The 22,650-nt window shown below is 43.2% G+C and overlaps 1 protein-coding gene across 50 annotated transcripts in view; it reads right to left on the bottom strand.

The window, feature by feature from the left end:
• Window positions 1-22,650, bottom strand: part of RIMS2 (regulating synaptic membrane exocytosis 2) — a 741,645-nt gene that overhangs the window by 20,887 nt on the left and 698,108 nt on the right. The window contains exon 1 of one of the 50 annotated variants that reach the window (XM_053313386.1): window positions 9,270-9,716. The exons of 48 other annotated variants lie outside the window; for them this stretch is intronic. In XM_053313386.1, coding sequence (XP_053169361.1) covers window positions 9,270-9,426 — 157 coding nt within the window. In that variant the 5' untranslated portion in view covers window positions 9,427-9,716. Of the gene's footprint in view, window positions 1-9,269; window positions 9,717-22,650 lie in introns of those variants that run through there. One more of the 50 variants, XM_053313385.1, reaches the window with a different exon arrangement.

Here is a 22,650-nt window from a genome sequence, read left to right as displayed (position 1 = left end):
GGGGCCGGCGGTTACCTCTCCCCCCGCCTCCGTTCTGCCCCAGTCTCTGCTTCCGGGCCCAGCCACCTCTCCTCCCCAATGCCACTTCTGCCCCCCCTTTCTTTCCCCCCTCCTGGGCCTTGCCTCCGCGGCTGGGCCCGCCACCTCTGACCTCCACAGCTGGGCTGCCGCAGTGCAACCAATCCTCCTGGGTTTGCCTCAGCCAATCAGGCGCATCCGCCGCCCAGCCAATCAGCTGGTTTCTGGGACGCACATTCCAAGGCACACCCAGGAGAATTAATATAATAGATTGTTACTTGAAACTTTACAAGTTGAGATAAACTCTGAATTTGCAAGATGTGAAACAAATTGTTATTCCGCCCCCCCCCAGTCTAAATTCTACAAATTCTTGATCCAGTTTGATGTTACGAGTTTCATTTGCAACTCCTCAGTTGTTCCTATCTCCATAATTACAAAATGTTCAGTATAGATGTTCAGCAGCAACTATACATATAACATAATCCAAGCACACAGGACACTGTAAACTCCATTATAAATGTTAAGTATTATTCTGAACATTTAAGAAATTTTAAAAGGAATGGTAAAGTCAGATCCATGTTTATAATTACAACTGTACAAACAATTGTGATTTTCATAATTAAAAATTATATTAGTAACAAAAAGTAGTGATGAATCCTGAGAGGAATTGAGATTATATTAAAAACAAAAACCGTATTAATAATAAAAACTAGTACTAAATGGCTGAGAGGATACAAGATGTGCCCACAATTTCTGTGATGTAAATCTTAATAAGGTCTTGATACATATCCAAAGTACATCTGGATTTTTTCAAATCTTGCAGCATAAAGGGCAATACAGGAAGAGAAATAACTATATTTAGTAAGGAGGTAGTTCATTACAGAAGTATGCTAAACTCCAATGAGTAAGCCATGAGGAGATTTTATATATAGATATTGGTAGTATATAACTGGAGCATGACAATAAAGCATGACATTGTTTTTAATAATCTGCACCCTTGGTCAACAGCTAAACCTTAACTGATTTGACAGTTCCAGAATTATGTTCTTCAAAAATACAAAGACAATGAACTTCTTTGTTCTTGTACAAAATATTTGTTGAATTGCTGTAGTCACTGGTCCCAGAACATGAGAAAAAGGAGGTGAGTGAAATTACTATTTTTCTTGGGAAAATGTCTATTATGTCTATTTGAAAATTGCTATTTTTCTTGGAAATTGTTGGTGAATACAAAACCTTGAGCTTCACTAGCTTATCTTTAGATCACTGAGGCCAATATTGCAGAAGATGGCCAGGCACATTTTCTTCTGTCTAAATTTCACCCTTCTTGTGAACATGTTATCAGTAACTTGAACTGATGTGCCACCTCAAAACATTTCTAATGTGGCATGTAATGGGTTCATAATCTCAAGTGGGGCCCCAGTACCTGCATGAAGCTGTCAAAAGCCAGGTGTGCTTGCAACCATGTGCATTATTGCTTGTTACACTCATAGCAATTCTTCAACCTGGCTTTGTGTTTGTCCCCATTTTTCTCACATGCAATGGTCCATCTTGTTCTGCTCACAGCTGTCATTAATGGGTTGTTTCAAAGGGAGGTGTGTCTTCCACAGGAGTAGAAAGCACTGACCACACCCTTGTCAGCCAGTCACCAGGCTTTTTTGTGTGTGTGTGTGTGTGTGTGTGTGTGTGCAAGGCAACCAGTTTCCATCTCCCTTAGGAGCTGCAGCCTTTCTTAAGGGCAGTGGGGCCCCAGCGAGGAATAGTCCTCAGGGTCCTACTGCCCCCCCCCCCCCAATGTCAATTCCCTTGTCTTGCAGTCTGCTTTCACCTTCTCCTAGGAGTGGCAGGGGTCACAGGGCAAAATAATGATATGCAAAATCATGGTTTCTGCTCATAATGAATAGTTCAGGTGATCATAAAAACAGTGTAATCTGTTGGGGGGTGAGTGGGAAGCAGCTAGCCATCTGCAAGATGGTTATGAGGCTCAGCTATTAAGAGGACTCGTACACACTAATTAAGCTAATTTTCTAGGGATCAAAAGCACTTTTAGATGATCTTATTCAAACTAAATCTACATAATTAATTGGGGCGGGGGAGGGAATGTCATGTGGAAGAGTGTACTGCTTATTGTGAACAAGGGTATTATTATTGTCCTACATTTGGCATTGAAAATTATGTAAGCCTATTTGCACTTGATTTAATAATTTAAGATAAGTTTTTTTAAAAAAATACAGTGTCATGCTTGAGTAAACATTAATGTATTTTTAATTTATATATATTGTGTGAAAGTTAGGGATGCAGATATTGTTAATCATTACCATACCAAAATAAGGCCCAGAAATTAACAAACAATGATTGGTAAATCTTCAGCATCTCTAAATAAGTACTGCAATTAAGATAATTATTCTTCTGTTTTATGCTGGTCATGCATTAATTTTAGTAGCAATTCTGTGGAGTCCCATGGGCAGGACATATCTCCATAAACAGTAAATGGTGAAAAATCTTTTAATATTTGTGCCCTGGATATTCTATAGCTCTTTGAAGGACATTCTGTACTACTACTTGCAAAAAGTATGGCGACACATTTTGAAGCCTTATTCTTAGAGCTATAAGGAACCATTGCACACTTGAACCCAAATTCAAAAGGTAGTCATATGCAGTAAGGCATCATGTGCAACCAGTATTATACACAGCAAAATCAATTGCAGGTCATCCATTAACACATATAGAGGGGGATTCCTATTTGGACTGGCATGAAGGGGCAGCTACATCCTTTCTAGGCAGTTGTGTGCCCAGGATTCCATTCCAATGGCTGCACAAACTTAGATAAGCAATCTTCATGCACATATATCTCATGGATTTGTAGACTTACAGTCAGCATAGCCATACACAATGACATTCAGTGCCAATCTACATATGTGGATGGCAGATTTTGGATCTGCTGTGATGTGCATGATTCTTCCCAGCACGAAAGAGCTAGCTGTTCAGCATGCACAAAGCTCCTATTGTATAACTAAACAAGTTACTTGACTAAAAGAAATATCAACAAATAAGTGTAACCTGGGTGAAAAATTAATGTACTAAGTACACTGAAATAATCTGCTATCTGTTTGAATTTTATGGGATACATTTTGCCCAAGATGAGAATGACAATGCGGTAATAAATTATATACATTTGATCCAATTTAAGGCCTATTTTTGCAGATACTTTGCGAGATATCAATATGCTCTTACCTGCTGTCAAATTTAGTTTTAATATTTGTTCACATATAAAATAGGTGTTAGACTGCAGATCTTAAACATTTTATTACTGTATTTACTCGAATCCAAGACTAGGTTTCCCCCAAGTTTTCTGATATTTGAAATCAGAAGGTTGTTTTAAATTCAGTCATGTTCCTTTTGAGTAAATGGAGGTATAAATTGTATTTAACCTTTATTTTTAACAGGGTCATCTTAAATTCAGAGTTGTCTTCTATTTGGGTAAATATGGGTATATCATTTTAAAACCAGCACTTCCCTACTCTATTGTTTTGGCTGAATAAAACAAATCCAAACACTGAGTATGTGTGAAAACTGTAAATATATTTTGGGCACTTCAGCCCATCAATATCTGAAGTCCATTTCACAACATGAGATAAATGAGTAGAACATGATGGGCGACTGAACTCCCACTGACCAAAACTATTGTTTACTTTCCAGTTCAGATCTTTCTGTAGCAAATCTTCAGCTCAAGTACCACATAGGGGTGTGTGTGTGTGAGAGAGAGAGAGAGAGAGAGAGAGAGAGAGAGAGAGAGAGCGTGCACACACACACACACTTACTGTAAATGTTTACAATTGTAAAACATGCTACTCCAGTCACTGGTTTACATCCAGACTAAATTACTCATGAGTACTTCCATTAAAATCAATAGGACAAATTGTCCCATTAATTTCCATGGGAGTGACCACCTAATGGCGCAGTGGGGAAATAACTTGCCTAGTGAGCAAGAGGTTGCTGGTTCGAATCCCCGCTGGTATGCTTCCCAGACTATGGGAAACACCCATATTGGGCAGCAGCGATACAGCATCATCTCCTACTATGTGGGAGATGGCAATGGTAAACCTCTCCTGTATTCTGCCAAAGAAAACCACATGGCTCTGTGGTTGCCAGGAGTTGACACTGACTCAACAGAACAACTTTACATTTATTTTACTCAGTGTTAGTAACTTGTTAATTACTCAGCAATGTGGACCTGCATCGTGCAAGGGCAGCTGGGGGAAAACATCGCCGGCATGTGATGATAGCTGTGGGGAGCGCCACCGCAAGAGGAAGTGGCAGCGAATGGAGGAGGAGCAGGTATGGACCTGCTCTCCTCCCTTTTAAAGGTGTGGGGGATGCGCTGCGAATTGCTGTTTGAACTGCAATTTGTGTACATCCCTACTTAATATTCAGAGGCCTGTCAGTCAGGCTAAGGAGAGAAGTATGCTGAACTTCAGCAAATAACCAGCCAATCAGAAGCAGAAGAGGAGGGTCTTCACCCGCCCATATGCAGTCCATACTTCACTGAGGACACATCAGCTGTATGCTGCTGATCCTCAGATGAGGAACAAATAGCTCAGCTGCAGCGTAGGAAGAAAGGAGGGTTCTCAGTACCTGCTGGGAGCCCTTCAAATGCCCCTGGGATACTAGTACCCCCTGTTGGGAATCCCTGATCTACACAATCAGAAAATGTTCATGACGTGGTCCTCTTGGTACAGAACCACTTCAGAATACAGGTAGATGCTCCATGAAAGATATGGGAGAGCACTCAAAATTTAAAAATGCTCTGTGTGGTTAGTAGGTTACTCTTAGAAGAGAAACACCAGATTAAGAACAAGTAAACAGAACTTTCTCTCTGCTTCTAGCTTTGTACTCTATTCTCTCCTCCCCACTAGCTTGTCTAACCATCTATCCTACTTAATGTCAGGGAATTGTTCATATTCTTGGCATTGTCGAGGTTGCCAAATACTCCCATTTTGCTTTGCATTATGCTTCTAATAAACTTTGTTTCTGGTTTCACAAGCCTAGTCTCTAGAGAAAGAAAATGGCCTAAACTTTTTGTCCCAAGCTTCTGCATGATGTTAAAAAAGTCAATTTATTCAAAGAGGCCATGCAATGTAATCCATAAGATGCAGTCTGCCAAATAAGATAAAATGTTATTGTTATAGCCATTGGCTGTAACAACATATATTCAAGCAACTTACATTTATATGATGCATTTTGAATGCAACTTACTTAAGGAACTTACAAAAGAATATCTTATTAATCCAAGAGGCCCATCCAGGACATGCTCATCCATAAAATTTTGTCTAGCTTCCCTGAGTGCAAATTCAAAAGCAGCCACCTTTTGAACAACCTTTCGGTCATTATTACTGAACAAAAGGTCTCATGTTTGCAAATTGAACTTTTTTTTGCATTTTGCATTTTAAATTTTTATTGGCTTTTACAATAGCTTACAATTAAGTAAATATTGACTTCCTGCTTACCTATCTGCACAGTTCACGTTAACTATACATATAAACCATTGCTATAATAATTCAAAACATAGATATCCCACATTACTACTCAATTTTACCCTGTTAAAACTATATTATTTATGCTGTTATTACTATATTTCAAAACCTGCTGAAAAGTCCATAGTAGAAAAGCAAATTGGACATTGTTACCCGCTTGAAATAACTCTGAGATAAACCTTACTCATCAGGCAGCCGAATAAACAGAGGGACAAATCTGTTCGGAGAAGTATTGCAGTTCATAAGATGTTTTTCAAATATGTGAAGACAGCGGATGGCATTAGTTGAAATCTAAGTAATAAAAATATTGCTAGCCGACCCTCACAGAGCATCTGTGTGTTCTTTGGGTCTGGCTTTCCCCCACTCTCTCCTGGCCTACCTCCCCCTCCTGCCCCACTCTCTCCTGCCCTCCCTCCTCCCCCTCCCCCACTCTCTCTTACCCTCCCCGCACTGAGTTCTTTACCTCTGCTGCCACAGGCCTTACCGGGCGCCGGGCGGCCAAAAAGGGCCCCGCTGCCACTGCTCCTCTTCCCGGGCAGCGAACAGGGAGGTTTCGCTGCCTGGTTCCCTCCCGCCCCGGCCTCCTATGGGTGCCTTGCCTCCACGGGCAAGCCAGGCCCACCGCCACCGCCTGGCCTCTGTGGCCCGCCTGCCGCTGCCTGGCCTCCACAGGCGAGCTGGGCCCAGCGCCTGGCCTCCGCGGGTGGGCCAGGCCCGCCACCGCCTGGCCTCCGCGGATAGGATGGGCCCGCCACCTGGCAGGCCAGCCGCTGGGCCAAGTACCGGCTCCGTGGCCCGCCACTTGCCTCCACAGTACACTCCCCCCTTCTTCTGCCCCAGTCTGCTCCCCTCCAGCCTTCTGCCCCAGCCTTCAGCCCCAGTCCACTCTCCCCCCAAGCCTTCTGCCCCAGCTTGCTCCCTCCTCTGTTTTTCTCTCTTTCTCTCTCATTTTCTCTCTCTTATTCGTGCTTCCCTGCCCCACCTCTTCTTTCTTCCAGTCCCTAGTGTCGGGCGGCCAAGCGTTCATCTAGCTCTTTCCTGCATGGCCCTCCCTCTAGCGAGCGTCTTCCGAAGCAGCCAGCCGTTTCTGTGTCTCTGCCCAGCCAGGCTCCGCTGCTTTCTCTCCCCGCAGCTTTCCCCCTCCCTTGTGCCCCAGTCCATTCAGTTCTCTCCGCTTGCCCGCTTTCCTTCTTTTCCTTTCCTCCCTAAGCAGCCACTTCCCTACATGGCCAACCGCTGCCCAGCCAATCCGGCTCCTCCGCTGCCCAGCCAATCCGCTGGGTTGCCGGGACGCATCCCCACAGAGGCACGTCTAGGAGAAGTAATATAATAGAAGATCAGGAGGAAATTATTAAATAGTCCTCCAGGTCATGTTGATAAATGATCATAAATGATATCGGTTCTGATTTGCAGGAGGTAACAGGTCTCACAAATGGTGAAAGATATGTCAAGCTACTGAGGCCTTGACAATTTTTCTTTGAATCTAAGGGCCAGCCCCAAATGTAGGAGCCAGGTAATGGCAACTTGAGAGAACTACTGGACTTCGTGACAAGCATTGGGGGGGGGGATGGGTTTTTCTTTATCCTCTTTACAAGTAACATACTTAGAACAGAAACAAGGCTGCCTGGGGCAAATGAAGATGTTATTTTTAAAAAAACAACTCTTATTTCTGAATATTTTAGTCTAGGCACCATGGTTAAATTTCTAGGTGCCATGGCTCCCTTGTGCCATGGCACCTAGAATGTGATTTCCAAGCCAAATCACTAAGGCCAAATCAAAGCATTCAGTCTTGATTAAAACTCTGAAATAGGCCCTCATTTATTTCATTGCAAAAAAACCAAACAAACCTACAATGGCCGACATGATGTGCTGCCCACCACCTCTTTAATGGTTTGCCCCAGGTTGTTGTGGACTTCAAAAGGCAGCCATGATGCTGTTTTGAAGCAGAGACTGCAGAAGCTGTGTTTCCAGAGGTTCCCTATTGGCAACAGAGGGGAACCTGCAGAAATGCAGCTTCCACAATCAGTGCTTCAAAACAGCATTGGGGCTGCCTTTGAAGTCTGCAGCAGCCCTGGGGCAAAGGAGGTGGTAGGCTGCGCATCATGTCAGCCACTCAGAACTGGATCCACAGCTATTCTGTCAGTATTTTTCTCTGCCATTATATTAATTAGGCAAATATATCAGATGATGTGATGGTTGCTTATCTTACTGAACATGAAGAATTTCACTGTCCACAGAAAGAGACTGATTTTATTCCTATCTGTCATTCATGTAATATTCTAGTGATTAGAATCTAGGCCAAAAGTCCTCCTACCTATAAAAGCCAAACCCCACCCCGCTAGTATAGCAATGCCACATGTAAATTAATAAAAATATACATAAACTGGTTTATGATTAGGTCATATGGGCAAACTGCTTACAAGCAGCAATATGGTGTTAAGAATTCATGGCTCAAAGAACAAGTGGAGTTATCCAGTGCATAGGATGGCATGGATCATGAGGTACATTTATACAACACACTCAAATGTTGATTTTTGTAGATGTATATGTTCATTAGAGAGCAGACATTCACAGTGTACTTCTTGCCAAATATCATGAAATAATTCCATTATTTTCCTACAGAGATATTGAATCTATAGGAATTCCTGTGCCCACTAGAAATAATTATATTGTCAGTATTCAAAGGTTAGTTCTGATCTCAAAAAAGTAGTTTTAATCTCAAAAAATAAACAAGTGTGCACTTAACTCTGTCAATAAGTGAGAGTTAAGTGCACACTTGCACACTTAAGTGCAAATTTTAATAATTTGCCTTCTCTGATTAAAATTGGCCCTTCTCTGATTAAAACTAGCTAGAGCTTTAGTTGATTAATATGATCAAATGGATTAAAAGGTAGTAACCCTACAATTTAGCAGGGTTTGGGGTTTTTTTTTAGCAATCTTAAAAAAAAAATAGCAGCCTGCTTAAAAAAACAGAAGGAGCTATGAGGGAAAGGAAGGCAAGATGGTAATAACTGTAATAATTATGACCTAAGTGCAGAGTTTACATTTTCAATGACAACCATTTTTAAAAGGGTTTTCTTAATCAGAGCGACCAAAAGATTTCCAAAATACATACTTCAAACTCTCGCCATGAAATAAATCATTATTAAATCATATTATTAAGAATATTTGTATATCACTTTTCAACCAAAAAAAAGTGGGATTGTAAAGGACCTACTTCGATGGGACTCATGCAATGTGACATTAATCACATTATATTTAGTACTTTGAAAACCGTTTTTCTGAAGTAACAGACATGAGAGTATTTAGTTTGCGAAACAGGATGAAGACAAAGTATCACCACCATCCCACCCCGCAATTTAATCTGCTCGCTGCCCCTTCGAATCCGGCCCCTAAACACATTTAGACAGCGGCGCTGCCAGTTGAATTGCCCCGAACAGAAGAAACGCGGTCCAAGGTCTTCCTAGACAACTCTGGTGCTGACGAGGGGCGCAATCTCAGCAGCATCCGGCCGGGTTCAAGGCCGCGCTAACTCTGCGCGCCGCCGAAGGGAGCAACGAGCCCCCGTCCCAGCTTCCTCTCCCCACGAGGGTCTTCCTTCCCTCCGCGGCGGGGGGCTCGGCTCGCCCCTCTCGCGGCGCCCACCGGCTCCTGCGACGGCTGTTCAGGCACGCGCAGCCCGCGCAGAGCCGCCCCTCGCTCGCCAAGCCAGCGCCTCACCTCCGCCGCCTTTCTTCAGCTCTCCCTCCTCCTCCTCCTCCTGGGAGTTCATGCAGGGGAAGTAGACGGCCAGCGCCTCGAAGGAGGCGGAGAGGCTGCTCCGGCTCGGAGAGCGCTGCATGCTGCGCACGCCGCCGGCCCTGCTCTGCCGCCCCATCTTGTCGCCGGGCTTGGTCCTGCGGCTTTTGGCGCGGGACGGGGCGCAGCGAGGCGTCTTGGCGGCAGACGCAGCAGGTGCTCCTCGGGGCCTCTGGAGGACGGAGCCCTTCAGCGAGACGAGGAAGCCAAATCGACGGCGCCAGACTCGCCCTCCTTCCCGCAGCGGCCGAGTGCACTTCAGCCCGAGTCTAGCCGAGGGGGGCGCTGCCTCCGCACCCAACGCGGCCAATCAACAGCAGCCCGTTGCCCTCGCCAGGTCGCTCTCCCCCGCTGCGCAACAGCCTTGCTGGGCTGACATCCCGCCGAGCTTGCAGGATTTGGGAAACTTTTGGGGGGTGGGGGGTGGGGAGGAGGCGGGAGGCGCGCCGCGCCCAGTGACATGTGCAATTCACATGCTAGATCCCCCGTTGGCTGTAATAAATACGGACTTCCCGGTAAAACAAAAAAACTGACAACTGCTGGCAAATAAGGTCTGTGTAAACCTTTCTTCTGCAGGCTGTCACTCCCACCCTACCTAATAGCTAAAAACAACACCCTACTTATTGAGAAATTGGATACAAAGTATAGTCCTAGACTTGCAAAGGGTATGTGTCCTTGAGTAATTTTTTCATCTTTCATTCTTTGGTCTGCAGTTGCTCCAATAAGGTAAAACCACTCTTGCCAATATTTGCTTATTAGTGCAGATGGTGTGTAAGTGTCAGCACTAATGCAAGCAAATGTGTTTGGAGCTGTTCCTTTACACTTTATGGGTTTTTCTACTGCAAGCAGTTCAGTGTTTTTACCAGCTCTCTTTTGCTGTTTTCCAATAGCAGATAGTTTAAAATGTGTTCTAACCTAAGGCTGGGACATGAGTATATGTTTAGATTGAACTAATGACACAATCCAGTCCTCATGTTCTGCTATCTGGACAGACAGGATAGCAAATAAATTTTTGTATGCAAGCATAACTCCTAGTTCAACTAGTTTAGTGAAGTTATGACACTGTAGCATTGATTGATTGATTGATTGATGATTGTATTTCTACACCACCTGATATAGAAATCTCCAGGTACAAATTAAAACATAAAACAATCAAAAGAAAATTCATAAAATAGATAAAATCTCAATAAATAAAAACACATTAAAATTTAGATTTCAGTTAAAAGCCTGAGAAAACAGGTACGTCTCCAGGGTCTTCCTAAAAGCAAACCGAGAAGGAGATGCTCTTATTTCAGTAGGGAACGCATTCCAAAGCCCTGGGGCAGCCACAGAGAAGGCCCGGTCTCAAGTCTCCACCAAACAAGTTGGCAGCAGTTGTAACTGGACCTCTCCAGGAAATCTTAATAGGTGACAGAGTACGCGATAGAGAAGGCGCTCTCTTAAGTACCCTGGACCCAAGCTGTTAAGGGCTTAATACGTAATAATCAGCACTTTGTATTTTGTTCGGAAACATGGGCAGACAGTGCAGTTCTTTCAAAATCGGTGTTATACGGAGTACGGACCCTTCAGGTAAACCCAGAGACCAATCTGGCTGCCACATTCTGTACCAAAGGATTCAGATAAAACAGAAGGGGACAGAGCAGAACCATATAAAGAGCAGACTGAAGGCTGTGCCAGCTGGTCAAAGAGTCAAAGGAAAGATAGCATACACATGTGAAAATGCAAGAAGCCTCCGAGCCAAGATGGGTGAGCTGGAGTGCTTGGTTGCTATCACAGAAATAGATATAGTGAGCATAACAGAAACACGGTGGGACAGCAAGAACCAGTGGGACACTGTTATCCCTGGATATAAACTCTATAGAAAGGACAGCGAGAGGTGCCTTGGAGATGGAACAGCACTGTATGTTAAAGAAGGGATAGAATTTAATAAGGTAGAAACCTAAGAGGGCTGGAGTCCTCCACAGAAACCCTGTGGGTGACTATACAAGGCCAGAAAGGGAACGTGCTACTGGGGACATGCTATCGCCCTCCGGATCATAATGCCGACAGTGACTGGGAGTTGCAGGAGGAAATCAGGGAGGCGTCAAGGAGAGGCAGGGCTGTAATTATGGGTGATTTCAATTACCCACACATAGACTGGGTAAATTCACATTCAAGTCAGGACAAAGAGGTCAAATTTCTAGACACGCTAAATGACAGTGCCCTAGAACAGTTGGTAATGGAACCAACCAGAGAGAAGGCGACCCTGGACTTAATCCTGAGTGGCACCCAGGGCTGGATGGCATCCATCCAAGAGTCTTCAAAGAACTCAAATGTGAAATTGCCGATCTCCTTGCTAAAATATATAACTTATCCCGGCAATTGGGCTCTGTAACAGAGGACTGGAAAGTAGCATATGTAACACCGATTTTCAAAAAGGGATCCAGGGGCAATCTGGGAAATTACAGGCCAGTTAGCGTAATGTCCATTCCAGGCAAATTGATGGAAAGCTCCTCAAGGATAAAATTGTAAAGCACATAGAACAGGCCCTCCTGGGAGAGAACCAGCATGGCTTCTGCAAAGGAAAATCTTGCCTCACAAACATTTTGGAGTTCTTTGAGAGTGTCAACAAGTGTGTGGATCAAGGTGATCCAGCTGACATAGTATACCTGGACTTCCAAAAAGCTTTTGACAAAGTTCCTCATCAAAGCCTCCTGTGAAAACATAGCAGTCATGGGATAAGGGGACAAGTACATGTATGGATTGGTAACTGGTTGAAGGACAGGAAACAACGTAGGTATAAATGAAGAGTTTTCACAGTGGAAGGAAGGAAGAAGTGGGATTCCCCCAGGGATCTGGGGAGCTTTTTAATTTATTTATAAATGATCTAGAAGTAGGGGTAAGCAGCGAGGTGGCCAGATTTGCAGATGATACCAAACTCTTTTGGGTAGTGAAATCCAAAACGGATTGTGAGGAGCTCCAAAAGGATCTCTCCAAACTGCGGGGAGTGGGCAACAAAAGGGCAAATGTGGTTCAATGTTGGCAAGTGTAAAGTGATGCTCATTGGGACGAAAACCCCCAACTTCAAGTATATGCTGATGGGATCTGAGCTGTAGGTGACTGACCAGGAGAGGGATCTTGTGATCGTGGTGGACAACTCACTGAAAGTGTCGACTCAATGTGCGGCAGCTGTGAAAAAGGCAAATTCCATGCTAGGGATCATCAGGAAGGGGATTGAAAATAAAACTGCTAATATAATGCCCTTATACAAAACTATGGTGCGGCCACACCTGGAGTACTGCGTACAATTCTGGTCACCACATCTAAAGAAGGAGATCGTAGAACTGGAAAAGGTGCAGAAGAGGGCAACCAAGATGATCAGGGGCCTAGAGCACCTTTCTTATTAGGAAAGGCTACAACACCTGGGGCTATTTAGTCTAGAAAAAAGATGACTGCGGGGAGACATGATAGAGGTCTATAAAATCATGCATGGTGTGGAGAAAGTGGATAAAGAGAAATTCTTCTCCCTATCACATAACACTAGAACCAGGGGTCATCCTGTGAAATTGATTGCCAGGAAATTTAGGACCAACAAACTGAGGTACTTTTTCACACAATGCATAATCAACTTGTGGAATTCTCTGCCACAAGATGTGCTGACAGCCAACAACCTGGGTGGCTTTAAGAAGGGTTTGGATAACTTCATGAAGGAGACGTCTATCAACAGCTACTAGTCAGAGGGCTATAGGCCACCTCCAGCGTCAAAGGCAGGATGCCTCTGAGTACCAGTTGCAGGGAAGTAACAGCAGGAGAGAGGGCATGCCCTCAACTCCTGCCTGTAGGTTTCCAGTGGCATCTGCTGGGCCACTGTGTGAAACAGGATGCTGGACTAGATGGGCCTGATCGAGCAGGGCTGTTCTTATATTCTTATGACATAGTATACCTGGATTTTCAAAAGGTTTTCGACAAAGTTCCTCAATAAAGACTCTTGAGAAAACTTAGCAGTCAAGGGACAAGGAGACAGGTTCATGTGTGGATTGTTAACTGGTTGGTGGATTGTTAACTGGTTGAAGGACAGGAAACAGAGTAGGAATAAATGGGCAGTTCTGTAAATGGAGGGAAGCAAGAAGTGGAAAGCCCCAGGTGGCCAAATTTGCAGATGACACCAGAATATTTAGGGTCGCGAAATCCCAAAGAGATTGCGAGAACCTCCAGAAGGATCTCTCCAAACTGTGGGAGCGGGCAACAAAATTGCCAATGCGGTTCAATGTTAGCAAGTGTAAAGTGACCTATGTTGGGGCAAAAAAAAAACCCAGCTTCACATATATGCTGATGGGGACTGAGCAGGAGTGACTGAGTGACTGACCAGAAGAGGGATCCTGGGGTCGTGGTGGACAGCTCATTGAAAGTATCAACTCAAAGTGTGGCAGCTGTGAAAAAGGCCAATGCCATGCTTGGAATCCTTAGGAAGGGGTTTGAAAATAAAACTACTAATACTATAATTCCCTTATACAAAACTATGGTGTGGTCACATTTGTAGTTCTGGTCACCATACAGTTCTGGTCACCATATCTTAAGGAGAACACAGTAGAACTGGTCTTGTGGTAGTAGCAAGAATGACTTGTCCCCTTAGCTAAGGGTCTACCCTGGTTGCATATGAATGGGAGACTAGAAGTGTGAGCACTGTAAGATATTCTCCTCAGGGGATGGAGCCGCTCTGGGAAGAGCAGAAGGTTCCAAGTTCCCTCCCTAGCTTCTTCAAGATATAGCGGAGAGTGATTCCTGCCTGCAACCTTGGAGAAACCGCTGCCAGTCTGTGAAAACAATACTGAGCGAGATGGACCAATGGTCTGACTCAGTATATTGCAGCTTCTTATGTTTCCTATGGACTGGCAATAAGGACACTGTAGAACTGGAAAAGGTGCAGAAGAGGGCAACCAAGACAATCAGGGGTCTAGAGCACCACCTTGTTTCAAGGAGGTCTGACATCACAAACTTAAACTACTCTCAAATCTGACTGTTGAAGAAATTAACCATTCTCTTTCCATCATACCTAATACCCCAGATCTGCTGTCTCGCTCAATTTTTTAATTTTTTTTATTTACCATATTTATATACTGCCCCAAACTCACACCTCTAGGATATTTGTATTTTCTAATTTTGTCATAGGTAGAACCACTCCCGCACGGGGTGGGGGGTGCTTTAAGGTTCAGGGAGGCATTTGCGCCAGACACTTTCGGTATTATGCTGACCAGGGCAGCAAGAGGGTATACAGCTGCCCCGTGCCAGCAATTTTGACAGCAGTGCCCGTGGGGAAAATGTGACAGGGAGGTGAAGACACCCTCCCTGCACCTTAAAGCAACCCTTTCCCCGCTTCCAAACTGGCTCAAACGACTGTCTTTCAAACCGTTTGGTGGTCTGTGAATAGACTGCTGAACTGGTTCGTGCACACCCCTACTTTTGACCTATAAATCTATCAAGATGCAATTAGCACCAACTAAACATAGCCCTCTTGCTTCTCTCTCAAAGTACATCGGTTTTGAGGATCAAAAGATGTCAACTTCTTTTGAAAATGAAAATGCTTTTCTTTTTGCTGATGAATTTTTTGTCCATTTTTTACTTAGTGTGGTAATCTTTAATTAATTTAAACAAAATCACACCATCAGCATTCTCAATTAGATTTTTCTTTGTTTGGTCTAAAACCCTCTATGAAGTGTACTCACTAATGTAAATGGGTTATGTAAATAAGACTTTCGACATTACACACAATATGAAGTACATCAAAAGGTTCTTGCATCACTTTTAGTTGACTAGTTTGGGCTTTTACGTGGCATTTCATTTATGAATTGTTGAATTACAATGAGTTCTCAATGTACATAATGAAAACTCAGTGTAATTCTCAGTGTCCTACATATGAATGAATTTCATTTTACTTCCTGTGTCTCTGTAAAGGGGTCTGGGCACAGATTATTTTGGTATTTTTTGCATCAAAGTATTTTCTACTTTTAAGAAGGACCTGATTGGAGATTTCCACCTCTTTTCCCCCCAGAGAGTTCAGAAATGAGGTATGAGCTTGCAAACCCTACTTCGCACTTCTTATTGCAGAGAGAAATGAATGACCAAACCAGATCCTGCAGTTCTTTGAACATGGAATTTCCTCTGATCCTGGGAAATTAAAATCTCTTTTAAAAAGAAAGTTTCTTGTATGTCAACTTGAGTAGTCAGCATCTCAATTGGAAAGAGAACTCATATTTTAAATAAATAAATACAATTCTTAACATTTCCAATTCTTAACATTTTCAATCAAACATTGCCCAAAGTAACAAAACCCAAAAGATTCTTTAAATCCCTAAAATGAAATCATCTCCATAAAATTCCATAACCTACAAAACAAGACCTAGCAAACTACAAAAGTGGATTAAGGGGCAACTTTTTCCTAAATGTAAAGATAAGGCAAGACACAACACAATGAATCTATTCTAAAGTTTAGAAACAAACAAAAAGTAGAAGGCTACAGTATCTATATATTTAATTCTCTTGGGACTATGCGTGCCCAGGATTTGGCGGCGGAACTCTCGCGACACACTGTGAGAGTTCAGGACGGAGGGAAACGTCGGTTGGGGATTGGAGGAACCTAGAAGAGGCCGAAGGGGTGCCGCTCCAGCGGCTGGGGGTGGCTAGCAAGGGCGATGAAAGGAGAGTAGGCGGAGGGCAGCTGAGCCCTGCTGGCGGGGCAGCAGTGGTGGGCTCCCAAAAATGGCTGGGCGGAGGCTGGCACAGCAACTGGGGCTGTTGTGGCGGGCATGGGGGCTGGGAGGGGGGAGATTGGTGGAGGAGGAGGTGGGCCCTGGCAAAGGAGGCGGCCAGCAGGCGAAAATGACGGGGAATAGATTGGGGTGGAAGGGAGGGGGAAGTGGCGAGGATTGACTAGCGGTGCAGATGCTGTGCACTGGTTCAGCTAGTTAAGCTCTAGTAGTTTAACCTACTAGAGCTTAGCATGCCTGCAAACATTTGGTCATGTCATGACTTTGTTGTCTGTTTGGATCTCCAAGGGGAAGATTTCTTATTTGCCAAACCCCATGCAGACAGTCCCAGGTTCAATCCCTGGCATCCCCAGGCAGGTCTGGGAAAGACCCCTGCCTGAAAACTTGAAAAGACTGCTGCTGCCAGTCAGTGTGACAATAATGAGCTAGATGGACCAATGATCCAATGATCCAATCAATGATGGACCAGTTTATTTCTGATCTATTTTAATCTGAAGCAATTTGTCTTAGTCAAGCTTTGACGATGCTGTTGCTTTTAAAGTTATGTTTGTTCCCACAGGGTAGCATCCGGAACAAGTTAGTTATGACCAAGTACCAGTGGTCATAACTAACCACATCAAGCAAGTTCCAGTGCAGAGAGGAGCAGCACCTCTAGATTAACAGCACCAGTGCACTGGGATGATTTTTGATAACCTCCACTTCCCCAGGAAGCCCTCTATGCCACATGAAAATATGTCCCTGAGGGTTGCGCAGCTCTTAGTTTGCTCTCTCATTGCACCAGCAATTTCTTGCTCTGAATGTCAGCCATTGAAATGACTGGAATTTGTTAGTCATGTTTAACTTGTCTCATCTATTTCTGAGGTCTTTAGTCATGATGAACATAGTCTGGATCCTGCCTATTGTTCTTATATTCTTCTCATGTTTAACCATAAGGTGCTTTGAAAGTCTTCAACTAATAAAGTAGAATATAATTACTTAAGTAAAACCAAATGCTTAAGAGATGATGCAACTGCTATGCCAGTCACAAAATACCTATTTTAAATAAAACAAATCGTCATTTAGTTTCTAAGGAAAAAAAATACAGATGGTATTTATCAGGAGACTCAAATGCCAAAAGGAGATTGCTAAGTCATTGCTAAGTTTGGCAGATAATGGATCACAAGCACAGTAAGAGCTGATCATAAAGATTCAACAGATAGATTTGGATGGATAGCAACAATCTTCTCACAAGCAGAAGAGAAAGAAAGTATCAGAATGGGTCCTTCACCCACTCAGATATCCATCTCACTTCCTCGAAGACATTTTAAGAAGCTCAAAGGGGAAGAGTAGACTAAAAGTATCCCAACTGTGGCTTTTAGAAAGTCCACCTGGCTCCTAGATTTTGGTGAGAAAGGTACCATCTTCTTGAGTCTGAAAGAAATTTTCCAAAAGGTTCCACCAAATATTGTACGAAAGGTTGATTATCCAAATATGGAAATGTATTAATATTATTGAAATAGATATTTATATACCGCTTTTCAACAAAAATTTTATACAGTTTACAGCAAGCAAGCAAGCAAATAAATAAATAAATAAAATATTTTCCATTTCACAATTGGAAAAAGGGGTTCACAATTCAAAAAGAATTATAAGAGGCATCAACAGCCAGCCACTAGAAAGACACTATGCTAGGTTGATTAGGGACAAATGTTACCTCTTGCTAAATTTTATTTATTTATTTACTGTATCATATTTTATACCTGATATGTACATCTCTAGGCAGTGTACAAGGTTTAAAACAATATAAAAAGTCACTGATTGAAATCCACGAAACACAATAAAATCACATAAAACAGTTATTAAAACAAATCAGGCAATCTGAAGCAGTTTGCCCACTTCTTCAGGAGTCACAAACTGAAAATGTTCCAATCTAACCCCATAAAAGGAGTTGCCAGACACCTCCACAGTAGACTCTGTAGTAACTGTGAAATCCAGCTCGGCCCGGATATGATAAATTTCATTTGCAAAAAAGTAGTTTAAAACATCACAGAAAGTGACAGGTGGTTCCAAGCTGAAATTCAAGGGAGAGGTACATACAGGCTCCGTCACAACCCTAGGCAACTCAGCTGGACATGAATTTGTGGAAGCAATGTGGGCAGAAAAGAGGAAAAACCCACCTACACTGCAAGAGCATAGACCTTCAAATGTGCTCTGTGTGGTGCCCAATCAGATTCATGCCAAGTATTCCACCACTTGCTCTCTAGTCATCTACCTTGCTGCTTCAGCTCCTGTAGTTCATCTGAATACCATGGTGCTGTCTTTAAAGCAAGTCAGAGAGGATGGTTAGGAGTGATTGTGTCTACTGCTCTAGTGAGTTCATTATTCCATGTTTGCACCAGAGCATTGACAGAATCACTAGCAGAACCAACCCTAAACCCTTCCAAGGCTTCTTGAAATCCTATTGGATCCAATAACCTCCTCAGGCGGACCAATGTAATAGGTCCTTCACCCCTGCAGAGGTGGGTTGTGGCTGTAAGTTCTATCTTAACCAGATGGCGATATTATAGAGCCACCACTTTAATAACACCCCTGCTAACTTGGCAAAGAGGCACCTTTTAATGTGGTGATTCTCTTTATTTAGCAGGAGGAGAGTAACTGGCCCTATTCACCCCCAACCCAGTACTTCCAGTGACTATTGCTGGTGTCTGTCTTGTGTTTCTTTTTAGATTGTGAGCCCTTTGGGGACAGAGAGCCATCTTATTTATTTATTATTTCTCTATGCAAACCGTCCTGAGCCATTTTTGGAAGGACAGTATAGAAATCGAATAGATAGATAGATAGATAGATAGATAGATAGATAGATAGATAGATAGATAGATAGATAGATAGATAATGTCTCTTTGGCCCGTTAGCAGAGTTTGTACATAGCAGAAAGACATTATAGTGCTGCACTTATACAGTAACACTACAGTATATGTGATCATGCAAAGAACAACATATGTGAAATTCGTTGTGGGATGGTGGTGGTGGAGGAGGTGGATTGTTTTACACTTAGCTGATGCTTATTAAAAAGGTAATTTAAAACAATAGTTATTCCAATAATGGTACCTGCCAAAGTATTGGTTCTAGTATGTGAAACTATATGGCTTCTTCAGAGAGTAATTTTCTCCCCACAGAACACTCTCAGATGCAGAGATTAGCCTTAAGAATATATCAGACTTAATTTCCTTTCCTATTAACCTCATTAACTGAGCCTGGAGTTTATGACTTGCAAGCTATTTGCCTGGTTTGGCAGCACTCCAGGAAGCAGCCCCCAGTACAACTGGCCAGACTCATAGGCAATCTATGGAATGGATGGCTGGGGACAGACAAGGCCCAGGAAGAGAGGCAGCAAGGCAAAAGAGCAGTTCCTGGAAGCTAGCCAATCAGTGGTTATGCTGGGTCCAGATACAGGTATATGGTAGGCAGGGGGTTAAGCAGATTTAATAACAAAGGCTGAAAGGCCTGATACAGAAGCCAGAAATGGAACTAGCTTAGCAGAGGATGTTTCCTTGAAATGATCGGCCAGGCTGTCTTTATATGCTACAGCTCAAATATGAACTGCAGTTCTATTCATTGTTGATCAAAGTCATCAATCCTTCATCTAGTCACTCTTGATCCTGTAAATGATCGAGCTCTGCAGCTATGTGAGCATGTGCCTCCTTTGACAATCTTTCCATTGGATGTAATGACATTGATCAATGAGTAGCGAGTTATTGGGATATGGTGGGTAAAATGTATTTTTACATTGGCAATATGCTACTGGTGTTAACACCTCACAATGCAATTTCATTCACTACTGGTGTTCACACTCCACAATAAATCTGATTCACTAGATTGGTCAAAATGTTCAGCAGCTTTGAGACTGGAAGTCAGTGAGACTTGCTGATACTTGAGATTGTTACCAGTCAGCCTCCTATCCCCATCAGAAACTCTGGCTTCCTGCAGAAGCAAGAAGAAGCAAAGCACTGACAAATACTTGGTGCCAGGAGGGAAAACTAGCCTCTGTTTGGATCAAACAGCTGTGCCATGCAAACCCTGAATCAGCTAAAGCTACCTAGTAGAAGGTAGGACCCTCTCCCACTTGAATTCTGTGCATGAAATCAGAGTTTCTGACAAAGCAAAGAGTCTTGAACCTAAAGACTATCCCTGAGAAGCAGGGAAAACACACTTGGCAAAGCAATCAAGGCTATCCCAAAACATGTAGATTTGGCACAATAGTGCCCTTTTGTTATTCGCTTCCTCTGAATAGCAACTACCACACCTACAGCTTCTTACAGGTACCTGAAATTCCTCTTATACCTCTTTGTTCTTTAAAGTTTTCCCCTGCTTTGGAAATTTATAGACTCTATGAAAGGGCTTTACTCTCAAACTCCCATGCCTGATTTCTACCTGCTTGGATAGTCATTCGTTGTGGGAGTTGGATAGCATACTCTGCCTTGCCCAGAAGCTTGGCTGGCTCAGCACCTATGTGTGCAAACCTTTTCCTGTAAGCTAAATCACTGGACTGCAGAGTCCCTAAGTTGGGACACTGGACTGTGGATCCAACTACTGAGCTGAAAACACGATCCTTGGATGCTCCTTATGTGGGACTATTGTGAGAAGATCTGCGGTGAACTACCCTGGATGCTCTTGGAGCCTGGAGTCTTGGGGTCACTTTCTGTGTGGGCCTGCCACAGGTTAGTTCCTGCGCTTGACTACCTGAGAGCCCATGGACATCTGAGAGAAATCCTTGAACTGTGGAGGCTGGGCCATTCCTTATGTGGGCATGCTGCCAACTAACACTTGAGCCTGACACCAGTGTGAAATCCAGTGCTCCACCTTACTAGCTCTGAGCATGTGGAGTGCCACAAATCTTGGAATTTGGTAGCAAGCCAGCACCTTGATGCCAGCTCCTTGCCTGCTGTTTTGGAAAAAACAGTTGTAGCTGGGACCTTCCAGACCTTTTCCAGTAGAAATTACCCGTTTTGGCATAGTGCACAAATCAGCAGATTAAAGACAGTTGTCAAAGCTTTCCTTCATTCTCTCTTTTCTCTATCTGTTTCTTCCACCTCAGTCCCTTCGCCCTCCTTCTGTCTACATTCCAACAGCTACCAATCACTGGGCTATCACAGCCTTCACTCCCTGAGTTCCCCTCCCTCCTTATCCTGGGAGCTGCCTTCTCTCCCCGTGCAACTGTGAGTATACCAAAGTTGCCAAATATAAAATTTTACATTGTGGTTTTGCATTTCTACAAATAAAATTTAATATCTTGTGTTCAAAAACCGTGTCTCTGAGTCTGTTGCTCCATTTAGGTACCCCAACATAGCATTTACCTGTGTCTAGACCAGGGCTGCACAACTTTGGCCAAACTCCAATCACCCCTGACTATTGGCCATTGTGGCTAGAGGTGATGGGAGTTGTAGTCCTACAACAGCAGAAGGACAGAAGTTATGCAGCCATAGTCTAGAGTCAGACTGTGATCCATTTGCTATTTCACACTTGCAAATTCTGTTTTGAGTAAATTATCCCAAGTAGGCCCATAAAGTATAGGTGCTCTCATTGGATATGGTTGTTCAATCCACCTAAATCTAGTAGCATCCAGTCTGTATTTAACCATCTTGTCAACAAGGACATCATGGGAGTTTTTATCAAATGCTTTGCTGAAATTGAGATAGATGATATTTACAGAGTTCCCATGATCTAAAGGTGCGTAATTCTATCAAAAAAGATGACTATAGGCAGTCCTGCTAGAAGCAAAACATCCAAAGTCAAAGCATCCCCAACAGATGACTTTTTAGCCTCTCCTTGAAAACTGCTGGCTTTTAGCCTCTCCTCTTGACTGCTGGATCCTAGTGAAGAAGAGCCCACCACCCCCTAGATAAATTGTTCCATTGGCAAACTGTTCTAGCTGCAGAAAAGTTTCTCCTACTGTTCAACCAAAATCTAGCCTCTTGTAATTTAAGGAGGGTAAGTGGGGAGAGAAAAAAATCCATGTTGCCCTCTAGTTCAAATACTTTTAAACTAGATAACTAAATATTATCTACTCCTCCATGCTCTCCAGCTTTAAGGATTGCATTTCAAAAATAGATTTGGGAGCTAAAAATAGCTTCCCTAGCCATTTCTTCTATGGACGATGTTCAATAACTCTGATAATTTCTGCTGTCTTTTCCCAGTTTTGCTTCCTGGTGATTGACCATAACTTTACACCATATGCAAACCTCACTCTTCAGAGCCCTGCATGCATATGGGACTTTGGAAATAAGGATCTATTGTATTTTTAAAATTTGAAAATTCTTCTAATTTATTTTTTTAAAGCATGATGTACTTTCCTTACAATTGATTGACTGAATGATTGATTAAGTGCAGTCAAGTCGGTGTCAAATCTTAGCGACCACTTAGATAGTTTCTCTCCAGGATGATCTGTCTTCTTGGCTTTTAAGGTCTCTCAGTGGTGCAGTCATTGTTGTAATTGAGTCCATCTACTGCACCTTGCTGCTGGACATCCTTTTCTTTCCTTTCCTTCAACTTTTCCCAGCATTATGGACTTCTCAAGGGAGCTG

The sequence above is a fragment of the Hemicordylus capensis genome, chromosome 4 (genome assembly GCF_027244095.1).
Source record: "Hemicordylus capensis ecotype Gifberg chromosome 4, rHemCap1.1.pri, whole genome shotgun sequence".
Lineage (NCBI taxonomy): Eukaryota > Metazoa > Chordata > Lepidosauria > Squamata > Cordylidae > Hemicordylus > Hemicordylus capensis.
This window is presented reverse-complemented; position numbering and strand designations above follow the sequence as displayed.